The sequence below is a fragment of the Hippopotamus amphibius genome, chromosome 11 (genome assembly GCF_030028045.1).
Source record: "Hippopotamus amphibius kiboko isolate mHipAmp2 chromosome 11, mHipAmp2.hap2, whole genome shotgun sequence".
NCBI lineage: Eukaryota > Metazoa > Chordata > Mammalia > Artiodactyla > Hippopotamidae > Hippopotamus > Hippopotamus amphibius.
Genome location: NC_080196.1, coordinates 87,693,776 through 87,715,693, shown reverse-complemented (window position 1 = coordinate 87,715,693; position 21,918 = coordinate 87,693,776). Strand labels below are relative to the sequence as shown.

Genomic DNA, 21,918 nt, shown 5'->3' with positions numbered 1-21,918 from the left:
ACGCTGAAGTAAAGGAAGAAAACAAGAGTTCTATCTTCATCTCATGGATAGATGTCAGCTTGAATGAAACAGATGGAAAAATGATAGGGAACTTAATAGGAAAAAGTTTTTGATTAAGGAAGAAAAAAGAGAAAAAAGAATGAGGTAAAGGAAAGATTAAAGAATGAAAATTCTTTCCCACCAGAATAGAGGAAATAACCATTTAGAAAGAAAAAAAAAAAGGAAGCAGCCATGGAGACATACTTATGGCACAAATACAGGATAGAGGATGAAGTGCTGGGCGAATACTAGTTCTGATAGAGAATCAGCCACTTCTGGGGAGATGGCCTGTTAAATTATGACTTAACTCTACGTTCTTAAAGTCCCAACTGTCTAACTAAAGAATGTTTTCAGAAAGTATAACCAGTTCTCATTAGAAAAAGGCATCCTCAATTTATGTGCATATGTATTTTGCCCCTACTCTCCACCCCTAAATTCACCTTTTAAATAAGCAACAGAAGAAATGCTGGTGAAATGTTTTATTACCTTGCTAACCAAAGATTAAAATCAGATCTAAAAATAAGGTAAGATACTATGTTATGTACCTATTTGAGGAAATCACAAAATCACAACTCTTATGGCATAGGAGAAAAATTGTTCGCTACATAGAACACAGGTTTTTCCAAAGACTAGATTTTGTTGTACATGTATGTGTGTGTGTTAAATGTTCCTCAGGTATACCTCTGAGAGGACTGCAACTAATTCTTAGGACCGCATCTTAAAGCAAGAGTCAGCAAATTTTTTCTGCAAAGAGCTAAACAGTAAATATCTTTGGTTCTGAAGGCCCTAAGGTGTGTGATGAAACTTCTCAATTCTGCCACTGGAGTGCAAAACAGCCAAAGACAATACGTAAGTGAGCAAACATGGCTCTGTTCCAATAAAACTTTATTTATGGATAAATTCTATTTGAATTTCATATAATTTTTAAGCCACAACACGTCTTCTTTTGATTTTTTCCCCCAACCATTTAAAAATGTAAAAACCATTCTTAGCTTGAGGTCCATATAAAAACAGACAGCAGGCCAGATATGAACCATGGACTATATTTGCTCACCCCTACGTTAAAGAATGACAAACTTCATAAAATTATTTCCATAATACTGTACACGAATTTGATATCTTGTGGCTTTTTTATTTCCTAAGAAACAAGATTCCCTAAGTTACATGAACATCACTAGAAATACACTATTAGGAACTGACCAAAGTAACCTGCAACTTTTCATGAAAGATAAGAGGTGCTCTAGGAAGAGGTATGATGTTGAATGCAGATTTCCCGATTATTTGCCCCCAATACATTTCAAGATAAAGTGAAAGGCACGAAAATATGGATGAGAGGTGGGGAAAGTACAGTGACACTTCTGCCATAACAGAAAAATCTGTCAAGCCATCTAGACATCTGCTAAAAATAAGAGAAAAACATCAGTTCTGGTTCACATACATGTGTCCAAGATGTTCTTGATATAAGACAATACGCAACACATTGTGAAGCACTTAACATGTCTGTAATCAAAGTGTATTCCTTAAACCACAGGAATTTGAGAAACAGCTCCCACCATTCATACCAGCCATGCCATGCATGGCATGGCATGCCATACCATTTTCTTCTCTCCAATTAATACCCTACCTTGCATGTTCCTGAACTCCCACAATTTCCACTTCACTATCTGAAGAGGCAATATTAATTTCTTCATTGAGTGGTGCATTGCCAGCAGATGTTTTGTCACTTGCTAGGAATCCTGGATCCAAATGACCTGAGAGAGAAAGGGAAAAAAATAAGCACTACATTTTGACTCCTTACAAACTACAAAAACAACTCATTGATGGATTTGTCCTCCCGATTTAATCACTGAAACACAATCCCCTGGTGAGAGGCTTGCCTCAGCGAAACTGTTACCCATGTCAAATAAACTGGGGCAGTGTTGTGTGAAAAAAAACTAAACAGAATACATGCTCATTATTAAAAGAATGTTCAAACAACATGGAGGCACATAAAAGTAAGAACTTCAAGTCTCTCACTTTCTACTCCCATTCCTTAGGAGAAAAAACTTTGGAGTACTCTGACAAATATGTATATCTAACTATAGGTACATATAAATTGTGATATACTCTACCTTATTCTCTAATGCTTTTTGCATCCAACTCTAGTCTGCTTTTAAATGACCTGCATGACAAGTCTGTCATCACTTAGAGGTCAACGGGGTTCTCTACTGCTTATTATTTTAATAGAACAAAATTCTAAACCAGAAAAGCTCAAAGGCACAAATAAATAATAGAGTCATTAATATCATATTTATACTGGGATGCCTCATGAAAGATTTAACAATCTTCTCTCAATTTTAAACAATTTTAACAATTTTCTCTCAAGGAATGTAGATCTGACAAAACTGGAATCAAGGGAATTCCCTAGCGGTCCAGTGGTTAGGACTATGCAATTTCACTGCCAAGGGCTCAGGTTTGATCCCTGGTCAGGGCCAAAAAAAAAAAAAAAAAAATCAGACTCCAAACCACATCTAAAAAGGAAGGCTAAAAGCAAATAATTTTTGCTCTGAGCAACTGAAACATAACCTGTATGTTGCTGACACTTCTCATCAGACAGAAACAAACCACATACTCTGGAAAGTACTGGGGCATGTAAGGACTTTTTCACAAAGATCTTCATAAAGCATCTATTCTATGGTGCAATAGGACACATTTTCCAACATTAAACATGAGCTTCACAGAACTGTCTCTCAATAAAAGTTAATGGCATAGCACCAAAGTACACAGCTCTATAAACAATTCTAGCGAGAGTTAAAATTCAGGGGGGTTCACTGGCAGTCCAGTGGTTAGGACTCCACGCTTCCACTGCAGGGGGCACAGGTTCGATCCCTGGTTGGAGAACTAATATCCCACACGCTGCAAGGTGCAACCCCCAACCCCCCCCCCAAAAAAAGTTAAAATTCAACCTATGTACTCAGCTCTTAAATGTTCTGACTTAAAAGGATGAATTTTAGAATATCTAAGGAGTTAACATGAAGTAAACAGAGTTGCAATAGGTACAAATTTTTACGTACTCTTCAAATTAGGGTTTATTTAAATATGCTGTCATCAGATACTAAATAATCAAAATTACTTCTCCCTATTTAAAAAAAATCCCTTATGATACATCATAAAAACTAAACCAATATAAATAAGATTTTACATACGCAACTCTCTCTTCCCCTCTCACCTCACTCATTTCAATGCTTCAAGGTCACTGAGAAACCTGGTACTTTCATACTCCTGCTAACTTCTAGTTAACCCTTTTGGAAAATTATGGACAGTCTCAAAGCAAAAGCCTTACAATTTTTACACTCTCTGACCCTACAATCCCATTTCTGAGAATTTAGCCTAACAGAAAAAACTTTAAATAAGCAAAGTGTCGTGATGTCGAATGACAGTCACTGGAGTGCTATGCAGAAACTCGGGAAAAGCGTATGTATAACATACAAAGAGTTACATATAAAATATAAAAATATGTATGTGCTGGTTAAAAGCTATGAAAAAATCAAATTTGAATATGATTGTGGGTCTTTTTTACAATTCTTTAATATTATTATTTTTTCAATTGAAAATGATGTACATATGAGAAAACAGAAGATTTTTAAGCCTTTTTAAGGCTTCTAGATGCAACTAGTGATTGAGATTGTCTGCATAGGCTTGTTAACCTTCTGTATTAAAGAATAATCTAGATAGGATTCTGTGTGGTGTGGGCAGTGGTGGTGAACCTTACAAGCATACAAAAGGTGGCATCCACCAGACAAAACCCAGTTTTGTTAACTCTAGGGTGGTTGCTTAAGTGGAATTTGGTTAAGCCTGGATTTGGTAAACCTAGATTCTTGCTCTGATCCTAATACTTTGCTTGTAGCCAAGTCTTTTATCCAATTTCTACTTCAGTGCTGTAGTTACGACTGTGGTCATGCACAGGGTGCCTACTGCATTGCCAGGGAGGAATATAAATTGATAGTCTCCCTTTTTTCCAAACCTTCAACTTGTCCATATTCAATATTTCAAGCAGCCTTGCTTTTGCACAGCTGTAACAGTCTACTTCATCTATTTGTTTCTAAAATAAATGCTTGTTTATGACATGCTATGCACTGTGCTCAGCGCTAGGAATACTACAGAGAACAAAAAGAGAGGCACAGTTTCCACTTTCAATGAGCTTACAGTATACTCAGGGATAGTAAGCTTGTATTATGGCTTGAAAATCAGTCTGATAGGGAGGTAAACAATGCCCTGGATGCACAGATAAAAAGAATGTTTCCCAGATTTAAGAATAAACAAGGACACTGAGCTCTTGGTGAATAGTAGGCACAGATGAAGAGAGCAGCATAAGGAATACTGTCTGTGCCCTTTGGGGTATAAAAGTTTGGTGAGATTTGGGGTAATGGTAGTAAAAAAAAAAAAAAAAAAAAGTAATGAGAAATGAGCTGGCAAAGTCAGATCATGGTTAAGGAGTCTGGACTTGACCTTGAGAAGTAGGAAGCCAATGAAGGGTTTCAGCAGAGGAATAACATAATCTCATTCTGTATTTAAAAATTTTTCCTTTTGGAATATGGAAATGGAACCAGTAGTAGGGCAAGAAATACTAGAGGCAAGGAAACCAGTTAGACTACTATAGTTTCCTGGATGAGAAATGACTATGGCTGAACTAGGAAAGAAACAAAAAGAGGAATATTCTGTGTTTCTGTAAGTACAAAGGGTGTGTAATGTTGGGAATCAGGCAAAGTAAAAAATGATGTCTAGGTTTCTGATTTAGGTAACCGGAGACTGTGCCATTCAGTGCACCAATGAACATGTGAGGGTGGTTGTTTAGGACATGATGATGATGTGCTTCTGAGATGTCCAAAAGGCAGTTGAAGGTACTACTATTCTAAAGCTCAGGCCAGGGGTGTAGAGAGGAAGGAACAGATCTGGTAAGTGCTTCCCATCCTCCCTCCCAGGTGGGAAGATAAAAGTCATCAAGAGGAGTGAAGGGGGCCTAGAATAGGACCCTGATAAACACCAATAACTAAGGGACAGGCATAGGAAGAGGAGCTCACCAAGGTTAAGCAAGAGACAGAAAGAAAAGCTGAAGATATGAAGTCAGGGCACCATAAAAACAGCATTTCTAGGAAGAAGTGCTTAACAATGCCCAGTAGAGAGGCCCTATAAGAGGAGGGACCGGTCTTCCCTGGTGGTCCAGTGGTTAAGAATCCACCTTCTAATACAGAAGGGACGCAGGTTCGACTCCTGGTCGGGGAATTAAGATCCCACGTGCTGCAGGGCAACAAAGCCTGTCTGTACACCACAACTAGAGAGCCAGGATGAGACTGCAGATTAGGAAGCTGATATGACCCTCAGCTTTCCAACTACATGAAAAATCATTTCCAGTGTGGATAAAGGCTCTAAGTGTACATCCAGGGATCAGACTTGGCCAGCTGGGTACAACAGGAAAGCCAACTATACAAGGAGCTGAGGATGCAGGCAAAGGAGAGTTGAGCTTAACATATGCTAGATAGGGAAAGAAATGCAGCTAGGGGGAGCTGAAAAATGACTGGGTGATGTGTTCAACAAGGTAGAGGAATAGTATAGTGAAGTAACAGTATGAGTACAGAAAAGCCCCCACTAGGAAGAGGTAGGAGGAAAACCAATGGTTATGAGAAATAAAACGTACTTCCACCCTCCTCGCCACTCACAAAAATACAACCCTCTGGGACCATCCATCTGTCTGTCTTGTCCCCTACTCGGCTGTTATTCTCCTTTGCACCAGCCACCTACTACTCACCTTCCTACAACTTTTCCACAGCCCTCTGGAATGCCTGCTCTGTGGAAAACGGCATTGAGCCTTCTTTTCACCTTCTTGTGGAAACCTGGCTTTCCTGAAAGTGCTGCCTCCCCTACAGGCCTCTGACTCCTACACCTCAGTTTGGGGATCATGATCACTTACAAATTGCTGTCCTCCACCCTCATGTACCAACACCAGCAGCCCTTATCTTCCAGGAAGCTTCCCTTTAAAACTGTCATATACTGACTCTGGAAGTTTCACTCCGTGTGAAACACAATTGGCACTTAGCTTCTTCTTTCCTCCCCCCTCCTCTCCTCTGCACTCTAAGTCCTGCTATCACTATTTCTCATTACCGGATGAATGCTCATTATTTATACGGACAACCACCTCCAAGCTCTCCATGGCTATTCACGAAGAAGCAAAGAGTAGAGAGCCCCAGGAGACACTTAAAGCCCCCTGTGGTAGACTCACAGCAAGGGGCTCAGCCCTCACCATCCTAAAAATAAAGAAGCTAATTGAATTAAACCAAACTAAAAAGGCAAATTGTAAGAAATCATGGTTGTTATAACCAAACTCTTCTTCCTTGATTACTCAACGCTTCTAAACAACAGTAATTAAGAAAACACAATAAGAACACGACAGAATTAGTTAATTCTCTGTGTCCAGCGCTATTTCCATAGTTCTAATTTATAATCCCAATTTATGGAATGTCCTGTGAAATGTCTCAGTCATATTTCCGAATAACGCGTCTTCACTGATTAGGCCCCTCATCCTGACCCTATCACCTACATCAGCGGTCCCCAACATTTTTGGCGACAGGGACAGGCTTCATGGAAGACAATTTTTCCATGGACAGGGGGTTCGAGGGGTGGCGGTGGGGGGGTGGGTTTCAGGCAATAATGCGATCAATGGAGAGTGATGGGGAGTGGAGAGTGGCAAATGAAGCTTCAGCCGCTCACCCGCTGCTCACCTCCTGCTGTGCGGCCTGGTTCCTAACAGGCCTGGGGGTTGGGGACTCCTGACCTACATCACCTCATTTCAGATCAGGAAATATCATCACTCTGCCTTTTTCTTTTTTAAAGAGGGAAGGTATAAAAATTACTATACTATTTTTGCTCATAATTTTATATCTTAACAAAAGCAAGTTAACTATTACCAATATTTCAGATTCTTCTAACTTCATTCATCCATTATGTATTCAGAAACTAATAATTTACATATTGCTTTTGTATTATCAGATCAATCCAAATCACTTTGGCCATAAAATTTATAATCCAACCTTGCTGGCATTTAGTATTGTTAAAGAACCTGTATGATGCTCTAAAACTGATCACTTAAATTCAGGGTCTGCTTAAGTCAGTACAAGATAAAACAGGGGCAGGCAGGTGGGGCAGGGTAGGGTGGGAGGGTACAAACAAATTTCCTGGTGAGTGTTAACAACTCTAGACTAATGGTGTGAGTGTTCTGCCACACTTCCTCTCAGAGCCATTAATAAAATGGGCCACTCAGGTAACAAGTTAGCTGGCATCCCACCAAATCTATGGGATGCCATGCTCTACAAGGGACACCATGGCATTCTCCATTAGCCACGAATGCATCCCCTCCTCTATTTTCTCTCAGTGTAACCCTCTTCAGCATGTCACACATTCCTTTGGAAGCTCCAGTGCAGAGCCCAACACTCTCTGGCTTTTGGGCCATACCCATACTGCCCCAGGCCCCCTTGACCTCAAAGGAATCCAATGGCGGAGCAATACCTAAAGCATACACAAAAGTGAACAAAGATGCTATGAGGTTCTTCAGATACTGTCAGTGGTAGTAATCAACTCCTACTCTAGAATAAGAATAAGCTCTGTAGAAAAAGTGTAAATACCACCATTACCATATATTAAACTGAAAATAAAGCAGAGAATTTATATATAGTTATTGTAGCAGCTGGCTGTCTCTGGGTAGGTCTTTCCCTGTGTAGTTCTTTAGAAAGATAACGTCTTTCACTCTATGAGAAAATTCTAAAGTTTTGTCCTCCCACTACAGATCTTTTCAACACATATAAATAAGTCAGAAAGTAGAAAAGGTAGCAACTAAATTATCATGGCAAACACTTTCTTTTTAAATCATATATCTACTAAGAACTAGTCCTATGCCTATTTGCAGTATATAAAATTATTACATACTGGATGACAGTGGCATGTTAGCTATAAAAAAGGTTACTATCTTAAGTCACTACTCATTTAGCATTTTTTTTAAGCTCTTTATTGGAATATTAATAGCTTTACACTGTTGTGCCAGTTTTTGCTGTACAACAAAGTGAATCAGCTTCATTTAGCATTAAAACAAGGAAATTATTACCTTGTGTTAAGTTTTTTTCAACAAAAATATTGGATTGGCCAAAAAGTTCACTCGGGTTTTCCGTTACATCATATGGAAAAACCCAAACAAACTTTTTGGCCAACTCAATATTAAAAACAACTTTAAAAAGTGGGAGAGGGACTTTCCTAGTAGCACAGTGGTTAAGAATCCGCCTGCCAATGCAGGGGACACGGGTTTGATTCCTGGGCCGAGAAGATCCCACATGCTGCAGAGCAACTAATAAGCCCGTGCGCCACAACTACTAAGCCTGCGCTCCGCAACTACTGAAGCCCACGCGCCTATAGCCTGTGCTCCACAACAAGAGAAGCCACTGCAATGAGAAACCTGTGCACCGCAATGAAGAGTAGCCCCCACTCTCTGCAACTACAGAAAGCCCGCAGGCAGCAGTGAAGACCCAATGCAGCCAATAAATAAAAATAAATTAAAAAAAAAAGTGGGAGAAAAGACACTATAAAACTCTTAGAGGAAAACATAGGAAGAACACTCTTTGACATAAATCACTGCAAGATCTTTTTTTACCCACCTCCTAGAGTAATGCAAATAAAAACAAAAATAAACAAATGGGACCTAATGAAACTTAAAAGCTTTTGCACAGCAAAGGAAACTATAAACGAGATGAAAAGACAACCCTCAGAATGGGAGAAAATATTTGTAAATGAATCAGCACAGGATTAATCTCCAAAATATATAAACAGTTCATCCTGCTCAATATCAAAAAAACAACCCAGTCAAAAAATGGGCAAAGACCTAAACAGGCATTTTTCCAAAGAAGACATACAGATGGCCAAGAGGTACATGAAAAGCTGCACAACATCACTAATTATTAGAGAAATGCAAATCAAAACTACCATGAGGTATCTCCTCACACCAGTTAGAATGGGTATCATCAGAAAATCTACAAACAATAAATTCTGGACAGGGTGTGGAGAAGAGGGAACCCTCTTGCACTGTTGGTGGGAATGTAAATCAATACAGCCACTATGGAGAACAGTATGGAGGTTCCTTAAAAAACTAAAAATAGAGTTACCATATGACCCAGCAATCCCACTGCTGGGCATATACTCAGAGAACGCCATAATTAAAAAAGACACATGTACCCCTATGTTCACTGCAGCACTATTTACAATAGCCAGGTCATGGAAGCAACCTAAATGTCCATCAACAGATGAATGGATAAAGAAGATGTGGTACATATATACAACAGAATATTCCTCAGCCATAAAAAGGAATGAAATTGGGACATTTGTAGAGACATGGATGGACCTAGAGACTGTCATACAGAGTGAAGTAAGTCAGAAAGAGAAAAATATTGTATATTAATGCATATATGCGAAATCTAGAAAAACTGCACAGATCAACCGTTTTGCAAGGCAGAAATAGAGACAGAGACGTAGAGAACAAACACATGGACACCAAGGAGGGGAAGCTGGAGTGGGGGGGGGGGGGGGGGAGGTTGGGAGCTGGGGTGGGATGAATTGGGAGATTGGGATTGCCACATATACACTACTAATAAGAAAAAAATGTCAAATGTACACTTTAAATATATGCAGTTTATTGTATGTCTGTTGTACCTCAATAAAAGTTCTTGGGGGAAAAAGCGGGAGAAAACGACATCAGAAATCTAAAATCTTACAGTCCACATGTAGCAGCTAAACAAGAGGAAACTTGATCTCCTTCATAAGACTTGATATAATGATTTTAAAGCGCTAACAAGAGAAACATGGTTATTCTGGTCTGATTATAAAAAGCTCTACTCTAAGAACAGGAAACCCAAGATTTTTTTCTCTTCACTATAACTAAGCTTGTATTGTAGACAAATCAAGATTACCAGCCCTATTTTATGGACAGGGAAAATGTGCATAGTCTACTTTCTTGATAAGAAGGCTGATGGAAAAAATGAGATCATTTGTTTAGAATTTCTAATTTTGGGGGGGAAACCTCTAAATAAATTTAGTGTAATGATTATAAACCTTCCACATCAAGAGTACTTCAGAGTTTTGCTTCTCTTGGCCGCATCTACATTTATGTTTACAGTGAGCTATTATTAGCAATACACAAAAATTAAGCTATTTTCAGATATACTGGTACAGTTTCCTAAACATATCCATGCAAAAGTTACCTGGGGGTGATTATTAAAAAGATTCCCAGACCCCATTTCGGATCTATTTACAAGGTCTTCAGGGAGAAACCTAGGAGTTTGAACATTTATAAGCACTACAGGTAATTTCTATGCTCATGCAAAGTTTAGCAAATACTGAAGCAAGAGCAATTCTTTACAGGGCAGGACAGTAAACTAGAAACCCACTGACTGGGTCCATTAATCACTTCCTTAGTCTATTTCAGCATAAGTATATTAACATAATGCAAGTTAGCATTCCTGAGGGCCGGCTGTGTACTTCATCCTGTACTAAGCACATTATATGTTATTTCACATAACAGTATAACCTTTCAGAGTGGATACAAGTTTTATCCAAGTTGTAGATAGGGAAAAGTCAGGCTTTACATAATTTACCTGAGGTCACACAGTCTATAAGTGGCTGCTGGTTCAAAAATCAGGCTGTTTGCTGGCAGCAGGCTGCCAGCCACTACACTGTTCAATTCTAGCATCAAGTGAGGAAAAGTAAACATATGGCAAGAGTTGAAATGTAAAGTTCAGGTCTTTTCCTGACCAATGGCTTTCCTAATTTCAACCCTTTTTCCTTGGTTGAAAACAAACTAAAGAGTTTTTTTGCGTACAAGAACATCATCTAATTGCTTAGAAAAAGAGACAAGCTACTCTATCCCTAATGACTGCTTATGTGATTCTAAACAGAGTGGGACTGTAGACCTGGTCTGAGATGCTATTAATTAGCCACTGAGTAGTCCGTTCAGTGACTGGGTTTTTATTTTATTGGGAGGGAGAGAAGGAAGACTCAGATTAACCACTACAACATTTATCTTAAACTCCAAACACAAGAATGACCATCTAATTGATACTAATAGTCCAAGTATCAAAACTATAAACTGACAATCGACCATAAATTCTATGAACACTTTGTTATGGTATGGTAAGTATATTCAAATTCACAAGATGGGTTCCCACTGTGACAATTACATCAAGACTACAGTGTATTATTTTTATTTATTTCTCACATACCTGCATGTCAGATTAAAAAAACAACACCTTTGAATGAGCCAGTAAATGGCTTCATAAGAAAATATCATGGGGATCTGTTGAACAGTGATGTCCATTGTCCTATGATATACAAAAATCTACACGTGATTTATGGCCATTAACACATGCACTTTCTCTACATATTATATCCTAGAGAAATTATTACACATGTACCAAGAGATGTGTACAGGAAATGTTAACGGCAGCATCATTTGGAATAGTACCCTAAATATCCAAGAAGCGAATGGGTGAGTTTATTATGATATAGTCACACACTGGAATACTAAATACCAGTGAAAAATGAAAGAACTATAGCAACACTTATCAACAAGAACAAACTTCACAACATGCTGAACCAAAAGAGAAAGTTGCAAATGATTATCTTCTATATGATACTAATTAGTATTAAAGCATGGTTGTTTACAAATACAACACAAATGCAGTAAAAGTATAAAGGAATACATAGGAATACCAAACATTAAGTACCAAATTCATGGCAGCTTTGGAGTGGAGAGGGGAGAAGAAAGGGGAAAAAAGTAAAGCCATGGCTATTTCCCTCCTCAAATATTTTTGCCATGTTTTATTTCTCAGAGCTTAGAGCTAAGCACCAAAGGCTAGTGATATTTTAAATAATCAAGGTAACAATCACCTGAACCTGAAATGTGAAGCTCCCCCCCCCCCAAATTCTAGTGACTTAACTGATACTATAAGGCCCCAAACCTTGCACTATTAGGTTAACTCAAATTAAACTGCTAAATTTGTTATAAATCAGGAAGTCAAATATTAACAATTCCATGTAGTTCAAATTAATACTAAAATTCTCTATATGAAAAGCAAAAAAAGAAAAAGTAATTGTTCATATTTTTCCTAAGAATTTACTATAAAATGATCTACATTTAATGGCAAGATAAGGAAACAGAGAGGTAAAATTGAAGTAGAAAGGATCACTTAATTGTCAATGCATGAAAATTAAGATAAACCACCCAGTATACAGAACAAATTACATAACTTAGAAAAAAGTACTGCACAAAATGTGATCAAACTACTCCCCTTTGATATAAGGTATTACTACTTAAGTCTCTTCAAAGTATTTATGCATATTAATAAATACTTAAAAATCCCTGTTGGGCAAAGCAAGTATTTATACATATAAAAACTGAAGTCAGAGGAGAATCGCCTTGTCCAAGGTTAAATAGGCAGTTAGCAGTCACAACAGTTAAAACTAAATCCAGGTTCTGTTCCAAAATTAGTCACAATAAATTAATCAGAAGCTCAACAAATAACAGAAACTTTTTTATTTAGTTCCAATCAAAGATTATGAAATGAAGAATTTAAGAAAATGATCTGTGGAGTTGTTTCCTCTTCTACTTCCTAACAATTTCAATATAAAAAGTTCTAAATTATAACCCAGGGTTATTTTTATAATACAAAACTCATTTCCCATAAAAATAATATTTTAGGTAGTTACTAAGCCAATGCAATTTATAATTTAACTAGATAACGATAATCCTTCTATAACACTAAATTAAGAAAATACACACTACATAAGCAGTCTGTCTCTCAATCCCCTCTACCTCTTAAACTTTTCTAAAAGCACTAGTACTTTCAGAAAAAGGTTTAAATTAGAAAGAATGTTGAAGAAAGAGTTTTGAGGAACACTGAAGGAGACCTGGAGGCATTGTGCAAGGTTTTCAAAAAAGTAATAGCAATAAGTTTCTTTGAGAATAAAATATCACTCTTAAGAATCATCACAGAACCAAGATAAACAATGCAAAACAGGGAGAGATTTTCCTGAGATAACAGAGATAGCAACTGAAAGAAAGAAGCTGGAAAAGACAAAATGAGAACAACTGTAGAGGAATTAACAGGGACACTGCACACTGAGAGGGAGAAGGAACAGTGCAGCACTGCATTAAATAGCCCCACAGGGCAAACTGAAACAGCTCCCTCCCCAAACTACAAGGTTGCTAAGTCAGCGAAACCACTGAGAAGTGGAGAAGGAATTGGAGGTGGGAGTGGGAGGTAGTATCAGGTCATCTGGGTGAATTTTTACACGTTAGGCATTTTTAACTCAAGAAATACGTCTACTGAAATCTACCAATGCCTACAGTTACTGTCTTAGATACTCTCATTTTTGCTTTCTTGTGATTAGGAAAGATGAATGACATGCTACCCAAATCTCTTCAGTTATAAAGGGCACCCTGGATAGCCACAATTATCTAATGCCAGATGTCTCTAGTTGGCCTGCTCTCCTCAGAAAGGAAAATAGCTGCCAGGACACATGCATATTAGACCATCAGAGAAGGGGATGAGGGGGGAGGGAGACCAACCTGCCTCTGCATTCAGCTCCTCTAGAAGCCCGCTGGTCCTCCAGGTAGCTCCTGTGTCCTGGCCTCCTACAGAATTACTGTGCTCTTGAACTACTGCAGCCGCCAATAAATTGTCCACATTTACCACTTCTGGCTCAGAGCTGGTGTCAGACATATCATAATGAGCTACAACTGGAGGTCCATCTAGGGAGGAAAGAAAATGTATACTTGTATCTAACTTGTGGGGTGAAAAATACTTCTGCAACTAAGAGCCCCCTAAATGCTAGCTGCCTTTATCTTATTATTCTACATGGTCAAAAAGCTGCACTTTATACAATCTAATATTTTGTACATGATATGAAAGTGAAGAGATAACCCAAGCTTACAAAGATGAGGGACACCATTTGGGCAGGAGGAAAAAAGGGTGTTATTACGAAGAACAAAGACAAGACTATACTGAACAAAAGTTACACTGAATCCCTGTCATTCTCCTAAAAAGTAAAAGATTAAGAAAAAAGGAAGACTCTACAGAGAAAGTGAAATTGATTTTTTAAAGGAAAACACTGATGCAAACTATTAAACTCAATTTATATATTTTTAAGAGAATGAATCTAGTTTGCTCCTCTTAGTAGCTAATACTAAAAGTTCCTAATAGATTCAGAAGAAAATCAAATATATAGTTTCCTACTTTAAGAGCTCCACTTGACTGACATCTATTTCCAGTAAAGCTCTTTTATATTAGGGATGTTATGCATCTTACAATATTCTACAAAAAGATAATACTAATAAAATTCATCTTCAGATGTTGTGAAGTACTTGGTTCCTCAAGCACAGCCAAGAGTGCCACAAAAAGAAAAACAAATCCATCTTCAGGATTTTGCTTTGGATGTCTTATGAGGAATAGTTCTATTTTCTTTTCCCTGAGAAAAACAACCAGCTCACACTCCAAGGAAATGATACACAAGCTTATGGGTTGAGAGGAAGATATTAAAATTCTTAGAAAAATAAGAGATTCCTTTCACCTCCAAATCACCCTAACTAGCTGAAAAAGGCAGCTGAGCTCTGAAGTAATTACTCTGTAGTGATTCATGCTTGTAGGATAGATACATGCTTTAAAATGCTTAGTGCTACCCTTTTCTAATATAAAAGCAAAAAGCAAAGACAAAGTTTTAAATCAAGTATGAAACACATCCCTTACCACTACCACCATTTTAGAATAAAACGCTTTTTCTCCCCGCAACAGCTATTTATGAAATGCAAGCAAATCATTTATTTCCATAAAGATTTTTTAATATCATCCAACAAATTAACATTAAACAGACCTATTTTATGACTCTTGACTGAGGAATACATATGCCAACGAACCATTAAAATAGAACACAATGAAGGATTACTATTTTAATACAAACATCCATTGTGTAAATTGTCACTAAACAAAACATGGAACACACTTGGGGTACTTATCCCTTAAGACTAAGTTCCCAAACCACAGGTTTATGTAGTAACAGTTTTAAAATAAAAAATGACCAAACATAAAAGTAAATGAGCTGTTCAGTGCCACCGTGTAAGGAACAGACATGTCACGATATGAAAGTCTGACGATCATGGCAATTTCAGTTGACTACTTAAAAATAATTTCCGATTCCCCCAAAAGGGTAAATCAAGTTCATAAAATTCAACAATGTGGCCTCAGTATCAGTTAGTAATGGATTTTAGATCAAACAGCAAAAAATTGGTTCATGTTTGAGGTTTTTCTTTTCTAAAGAAAAGAAAGCTGTAACATTTATGGAGTTCTCGTCAGAGTTCAAAATGATTATTATGGAATCAAGATAATGTGTGATGTCCAAATATTTGGTTGCAGAAGATATATGAGGGTCAAGTACAATATTGACTCTTTGACCAAATGTTCTGTTTTTAAAAAGGCTTTATTAAGTGCTTTGTGTTTTTAAAAAAATAGTGATTTATTAAAAAATGTGTATCACAAATACTATTCACAACCTCTTGCCCTCACATTCCCCCCACCACAACCAACAAATTGAGGCAACAGGTCAACAGTCAAGTCAAAATTGTACCACTCCTACATGTAAAATCATGCAAAAAGTATAGTTGTATATGTACATGCAGAGTAACATCACCTACCCATGGAAATAACTTGTCTGAAAGTCTTCATCAGTAGGATATACAAGCATAAACTTGTTATCTGGCTTCATTCTTGTATCTTCCATATTTCCAAACAGCACACCTTATAGCTTAGCTTAAATTTAGTATTCATCATAAACAAAGACAGTAATATTTTCACATTTTAATTATACTTAAAAATTAAAATAAATTATCACTGTCATTTTTCATATCTAGTATATTCAAACATGACAAGTCAGTACTATATAAACTTTAATAAACTAAAGGAAAGGTTGCCTTTCCAACTTTGCCTTCCAACAAGAAACCACAATTAAGAATCTTGTGTTCCAAGGTCATCTTACACTTACACTTATTATTAGCAAACCAAAATTAAATAAGATATGTTTAAAAAAGCACTTAGTGTCAGGGCCTGGACTTTGAACCACTAAGTGTGAATATTAGCTAACTGATGGGGACAACTTGTGATATTCTTTTAAAACATGATTCTTGCTACACAGCAGAACTGAGAGACAGGTAAGACCCTTTTAAAATAAGTATCTCTTGAAGGAAAAAAATAAAATCAAACCACTGAGGAGGAGGCTAGAAAAACTCAGTACATTAATAATAGAAGCAGCTATCTATGCTTCCAATATGACTTTATTGATTTATTACAGGATGGAATAAACATGGAGCTACTGTCCTTCCTCTCACTTGATTGTTCCTCTATGCTGTTAAAACAACTGTACTGCTACTAAGATTATCTTGATTTTCAAAAACATCAAAATAGTCACTTCAAGTAAAATTTACACATGGAAACATTTCCAATTTAAAATGTAGTCACTAAATATGCAGTTTACTGTATGTCAATTAAATCTCATTAAAAGTCCTTAAAAAAAAATGTAGTCACTAAGCATTCCATGTTTATGACATAAAAGGTTATCCAAACTGCACATTCTCCCATTTGGTATCTGTCAATCTTACAACATCAATTTATAATGATGAACTTACTAGATTTTCTATAGTCATTAAAAGCAACTCTCTATAAAGTTAAATTTAACACAATTATTTAATGACTATTTGGTCTGTGGTTAATCCAAGTGCTGTTTCTCCTCCTGGTTGAAATATCTTGAAATTTTTGTTGCTCATTACAATTACAAGGGAAGAAAAATAAAAGGTCAAGCAATCCATTGACTACGTTTTATTTAAGAACATCAACCTGTCTATATTATGCTAGATAGGTCTGTATCCTCTCTCTGTCCTCCTAGTCTATAAACAGGTTCTAACTTTTCAAATAACCAAAATACAGACGTATCTCTTCATTACACATTCCTGATACAGTGAAGTTTACCCCTGTGCGACCTTAAACCTTCTGCATTATTATCAACAAGTGTTTATTTTATGAATTAGTTTTCTTTTAGTCAAATATGTTCTCTTCTAAATCTCATGGGAACAATATGAATCACAAAAACAGAAAAGCAAAACAAAGCCTAACATCCTCTACTACGTTTATCTCCGACAAATCCCTCTTTGCAAAGTTGACAATCAACAGCATAGAATTTTAAAACTATATAATACATAATTTACCAGTCTCATTTTACAAATAAGAAATTTGAGTCCTAGGTAGTTGAAACCAGAATAGTTTACAGTTGTTATCAGTGGTGAGGGAATGGGAAATATACAGGATGAGACTGGGAGCAGCACAGGAAGTGCATAGATTTTTGGCAGCAAGAACGTTGGTTAAAATCCTGCCTACTACTTCTTAACTGTATGACTCAGTTTGTTCACAGGATTATGGGGAAGGTTAAAGATATAACACAGAACACAATAGTTCAAATACTGATCCACTGCCCCACCTTTCCATTGTAATTAGCACCTACCCTACTTCAATTAATTGTTTGCTTATCTTTGTATGTAAACTCTGCTGTACACAGCCTGAATGCAAGAAGTTTTGAGAAATCATCACTGCTTGGGCTGGTGCCTTCTATTGGTCATAGATTAACTCAACTTGCTAAGCAAATGCTTTGCTGGGATTAATGAGGCTTTTGTATTTTTATTTTTGCTTGAAATGAAATGTCAGCTCAGATGTATTCATATGAAAGTGTTTCAAAGCCAAATGGAGATCATTTTGGATTATTTCATATCTGGCATCATTCTTGCCTACACAGCTCTTCCACTAATACAAGTGTTGTCAGTCTCTCAGTATGAAATCTAGTCAGATCTAGGAAATGGGAATTCCTCTTGTATCCTCCAGAGACATCTGGAAACATCACTCCTCCTTCTCTATAGCTAAGTCTTAGGCCCAAGGAAAGGTGGGGCAAATAGACAAATATATTGGATTCCCAATGCAAAGGCTATAATAATATACAATAAAGCCCAGAATAAATTCCTTCTCTCCTCTTTACTACAGCCAATCTCCAAAAACCCCTCACCAGGAGAGGAAAAAAATCTATCTTGCTGCTGTTAAAGGAACCCATACAGGTTCTCCTGCCCCAAGTCATTAAAGGGGCTAAACCCAGTGCTATTATTTACAACATCTAGAGAGAGTGGGGGGGCGGAAATCACACTCAGCCTCAATCCAGATAGTGAGATTCAAAAAGTTACACCTAAAAGAAGAGCTCTTAGAAATTACCTAGCCAAGAAGTCTAAGGAGGAGGAGTATGTGTGTGGTGACCAAGTAAGGAAAAGAGGTGTAGGGGAAATAAGGTGTGGGCCCGAGGGATTGAGAGAAAGGGGCAAACCTCAAGAGCTGCAGAAGGGAATCTGCATTTTGGTAGAACCTACCCAATAAAAACCAGCTTTTTCATTACATATCTAAATATTTACCAAGATGAAAATTGATTATTTGCAAATGAGAAAAAAAAATTGAGAATACGTATGCTGTACTTTATTACTATCTACATATATATATCACATATATACATACAGAGAGAACAATTTGAATAAAAAGAAAACAATCATTTCAAAGCATCTCTTGGAAAAGATAATTACATCAACCAGAGAAGACCAAAAAATCGATATAGAAAAGGGCCATTTCTAGCAAAAAAACTTTAAAACTGTGTATCTTTTCTTTCTTTTTTTTTTGTGTGTGTCTTTTCTTTATAATAATATCATAAAGCTATTTTAGTAAAAAGAAAAGAAGATAGTGCTAAATGAAAATGAAATACAGCAATATGCACTGAACTTTTATGTTTAGGAGTTAAAAATCATTTTAAAAATAAAACTGAATCAATGTCTATTTTGTACTTTTTCCATTATATTCATCTCAATTATGAAAAATTTAGATGTTATACTTTCCAAGGGAGGAATAAAGTTTTAAGGATTACATCTGTTCTTACATCATACTGACAAATAACAGGTCATTTTGCCCACCCAGAAAAGTTACCTATGATGATGAAGAGTTAACCTTGGAAGTACCAAGAAGAGGTAAACAGAAAAACTCAAGATTAAATACAGAAAACAGGGCACTTGAAGAGGTCACCACCTTTCAATTTATCTTGTATTCCAGGGACAAATTCACAACCTACTGCTTTGAGGATTCAGATCTATAGAGAAGAAAACTAAAATATCTGCACTACATACATTAAGGAAGAATATGAAAATTAGATATGATTTTAGCTACATCCTCATGTCTATGGGCTCTGCAAAATACACATCCATTTCAGCTTTTTGATTATTTCCCAAGGTAGTCTAAATTTTCTATTTTCTAAATATTCCTCAATTTTTAATAGGATAACTTAGAAGGACATAGGAAGGAGAAGAATCTCCACCTCTTATGTTAACACTGGTATTTTGTTATCTCCTTTTTCAATATACCAACTACAAAAAAAACCTGAAAATTATCCGAAAAACATCATGTAAAATCTATTATTAGTGATACCTACAAACTAATGCCATTCATTCCATTACAGAAAAGCAGGTTTCTTGACTTAGGAACATCTGATGTGAATAACTGGTAGGGAATCACTATAACTAAGGTAATAGAATCCTAAACAGAGTAACAAGAAACATTTCTTTTTAAAAATTTTTATTTATCTAGGTTAGCTGATACACTTCAAATGCAGAGTTAGGTAAAAGATATAAAGAAAATGCAATAAAAATAAAAATCACAATAATTTGATAACACTCTTCCCAAATCTTAAAGTTATAATATGAATAAGACTTCATTACCAAAGAATACACTTCCTTGTGGATTATTATTCCTTCATTTCTTAGGATGTCTTCTATTTTATGCTGTAGTAATTCAAGATAATATGAAAACATCTACTTATTACTAGTAGACTAACAGTTTGGTTTCAATCCCCACTAACTTTCCCTAAACTTCAGAGAAATTAAAAACAGAAATTAAGAAAAAAAATGAAAAGTACAGAACTCAGAAAGTTATTCACGGTGATTACAATTAATGTACTCATACAACTTTTCGAGACAAATTAAAAAGACAAGTTTCTTATCTATACAATGATTGAGGGCATATATGCCATTTTTAGAGAAAATTCTGAGAATTATTCTTTGAGAACAATTTTATTAAAAAATTTAATAATAAATTAATAAATTTTCAGTTTAATAAATCTGCTGAAATTGTTTTGATACTGTATCTTCTGACATGTGGAACTCCACAAAATTTTTTTCATTGTGCCCTCACTGTACCATTTAAATAATACAAACAGAAGAGAGGAAATCAATACAAGCTAAACAACATGTAACAGGTAATTATTTTAAAAAGTCACCTTCTGTAAAATAACTTGCCTATAATATGTTATTCTAAACAAATGATGATAGATAGCATGAAGTCGATTCACCATCTTTCCCATAACTTTCATATAACTGTACCATTGGGCAAATTTAGCTACATATTAAAAATGAAAATTATCAGTTATATCAATCTGGGTGCTTTGTTGCTCAACAAAAGGAATCACTACAGCATTTCTTTCATTAACAGCAGATTTAATATATTTAAAATGATCTTATTTCTAATATTCTGACTTGCATACAAATTTTAAGTAATAAATCTAACTGACCTATACCTTGACCCAGAGACCGGAGTCTCTGCTGTTAAATACAAGCAACACTAAGGAATGACAAAAGAAATGGAGCAAAATAAACTAGTTCATGTATATTCTTTTACTCAGTCTGCTAATGAAACAAACAAGCGGTCCAAACCTTTACTTTATAATCTAAGAAATAAATTTTTCCCTCTAACTTAATTACCCTAACTAGTATGTGGGCAACTTTTTTTAAATATGCATTTAGGAAGCAACAAATGGATATATCAATGACCTGAATCCATTAAAATCCCTGTAGACTATTGCATGGTTATGTCTCCAGCAATCTGCCAACTATAACAATAAAAATACAGAATTAATTATTTCAGAATTCTGAAGGTGGGTACACATACACAAGCCCGTACACAAACATACCCCCTTGGGACTAGGCTTATTCCTTTGACTTGGTAGCAAGCTTTTCTCTTGGATTCCCAAAATGACAGATTCGTTACTCTAAGTTTAAAAAAAAAAAAAAAAAAAAACCCACTTCCTGAAAAAAATTAAGTTTTAAGATTTTAAGTTTACTGTATTGTATTCTAAATTAAAATTTTATTTGAGCTCTTACTACACTCAAGTTTTAATAATGCACAGAGTACACATCAATATAACTGAAAGTTATTACCTAATGAGTGGCTCGAATAACCAAATAATTGTGATCTGCTAGGTAAATTCTCTTAAAATGATTAGCAATCTAATGTCTTAGAGCACTGAACTTGTGGAAACTAGGCAGAAAACAGCCTGTAGACAGATCACCAGAAAACACATTTACCTTTAGTGCCCCCCTTTAAATACCAGCAACTAAATTCCACATGTACACATTAGAGAAATGACATAATCCAGATATGGGATTATATTCTTAAATAAAAAACATTTCAACCATGTCACAGATTAATGCTATAAATTGAAAGAAGTTTCTGTCCAGCATTAGCCCTTAATACACTACAAAAAGTCCAAACAGGATGTATTTCTTACCCTCCTTAAAATTCTGGGAAAATTAAGAGAATTAAAGGGAAGTTAAGAGAAGACCACTAGGCACTTCTAAAATAATACCTACATAAAAATGCTAACACATAATCCAAAAATAATTCCCCCTTAGTATTAGTATGT

The 21,918-nt window shown here is 36.1% G+C and overlaps 1 protein-coding gene across 2 annotated transcripts in view; it reads right to left on the bottom strand.

Moving 5' to 3' along the window:
- ARK2N (arkadia (RNF111) N-terminal like PKA signaling regulator 2N) overlaps positions 1-21,918 on the bottom strand; it is a 40,400-nt gene that overhangs the window by 6,743 nt on the left and 11,739 nt on the right. The window contains exons 2-3 of one of the 2 annotated variants that reach the window (XM_057698947.1): positions 13,676-13,858; positions 1,664-1,790 (exon numbers count right to left, since the gene is read on the bottom strand). In XM_057698947.1, coding sequence (XP_057554930.1) covers positions 1,664-1,790; positions 13,676-13,858 — 310 coding nt within the window. The remainder of the gene's footprint in view (positions 1-1,663; positions 1,791-13,675; positions 13,859-21,918) is intronic. The other variant, XM_057698948.1, reaches the window with a different exon arrangement.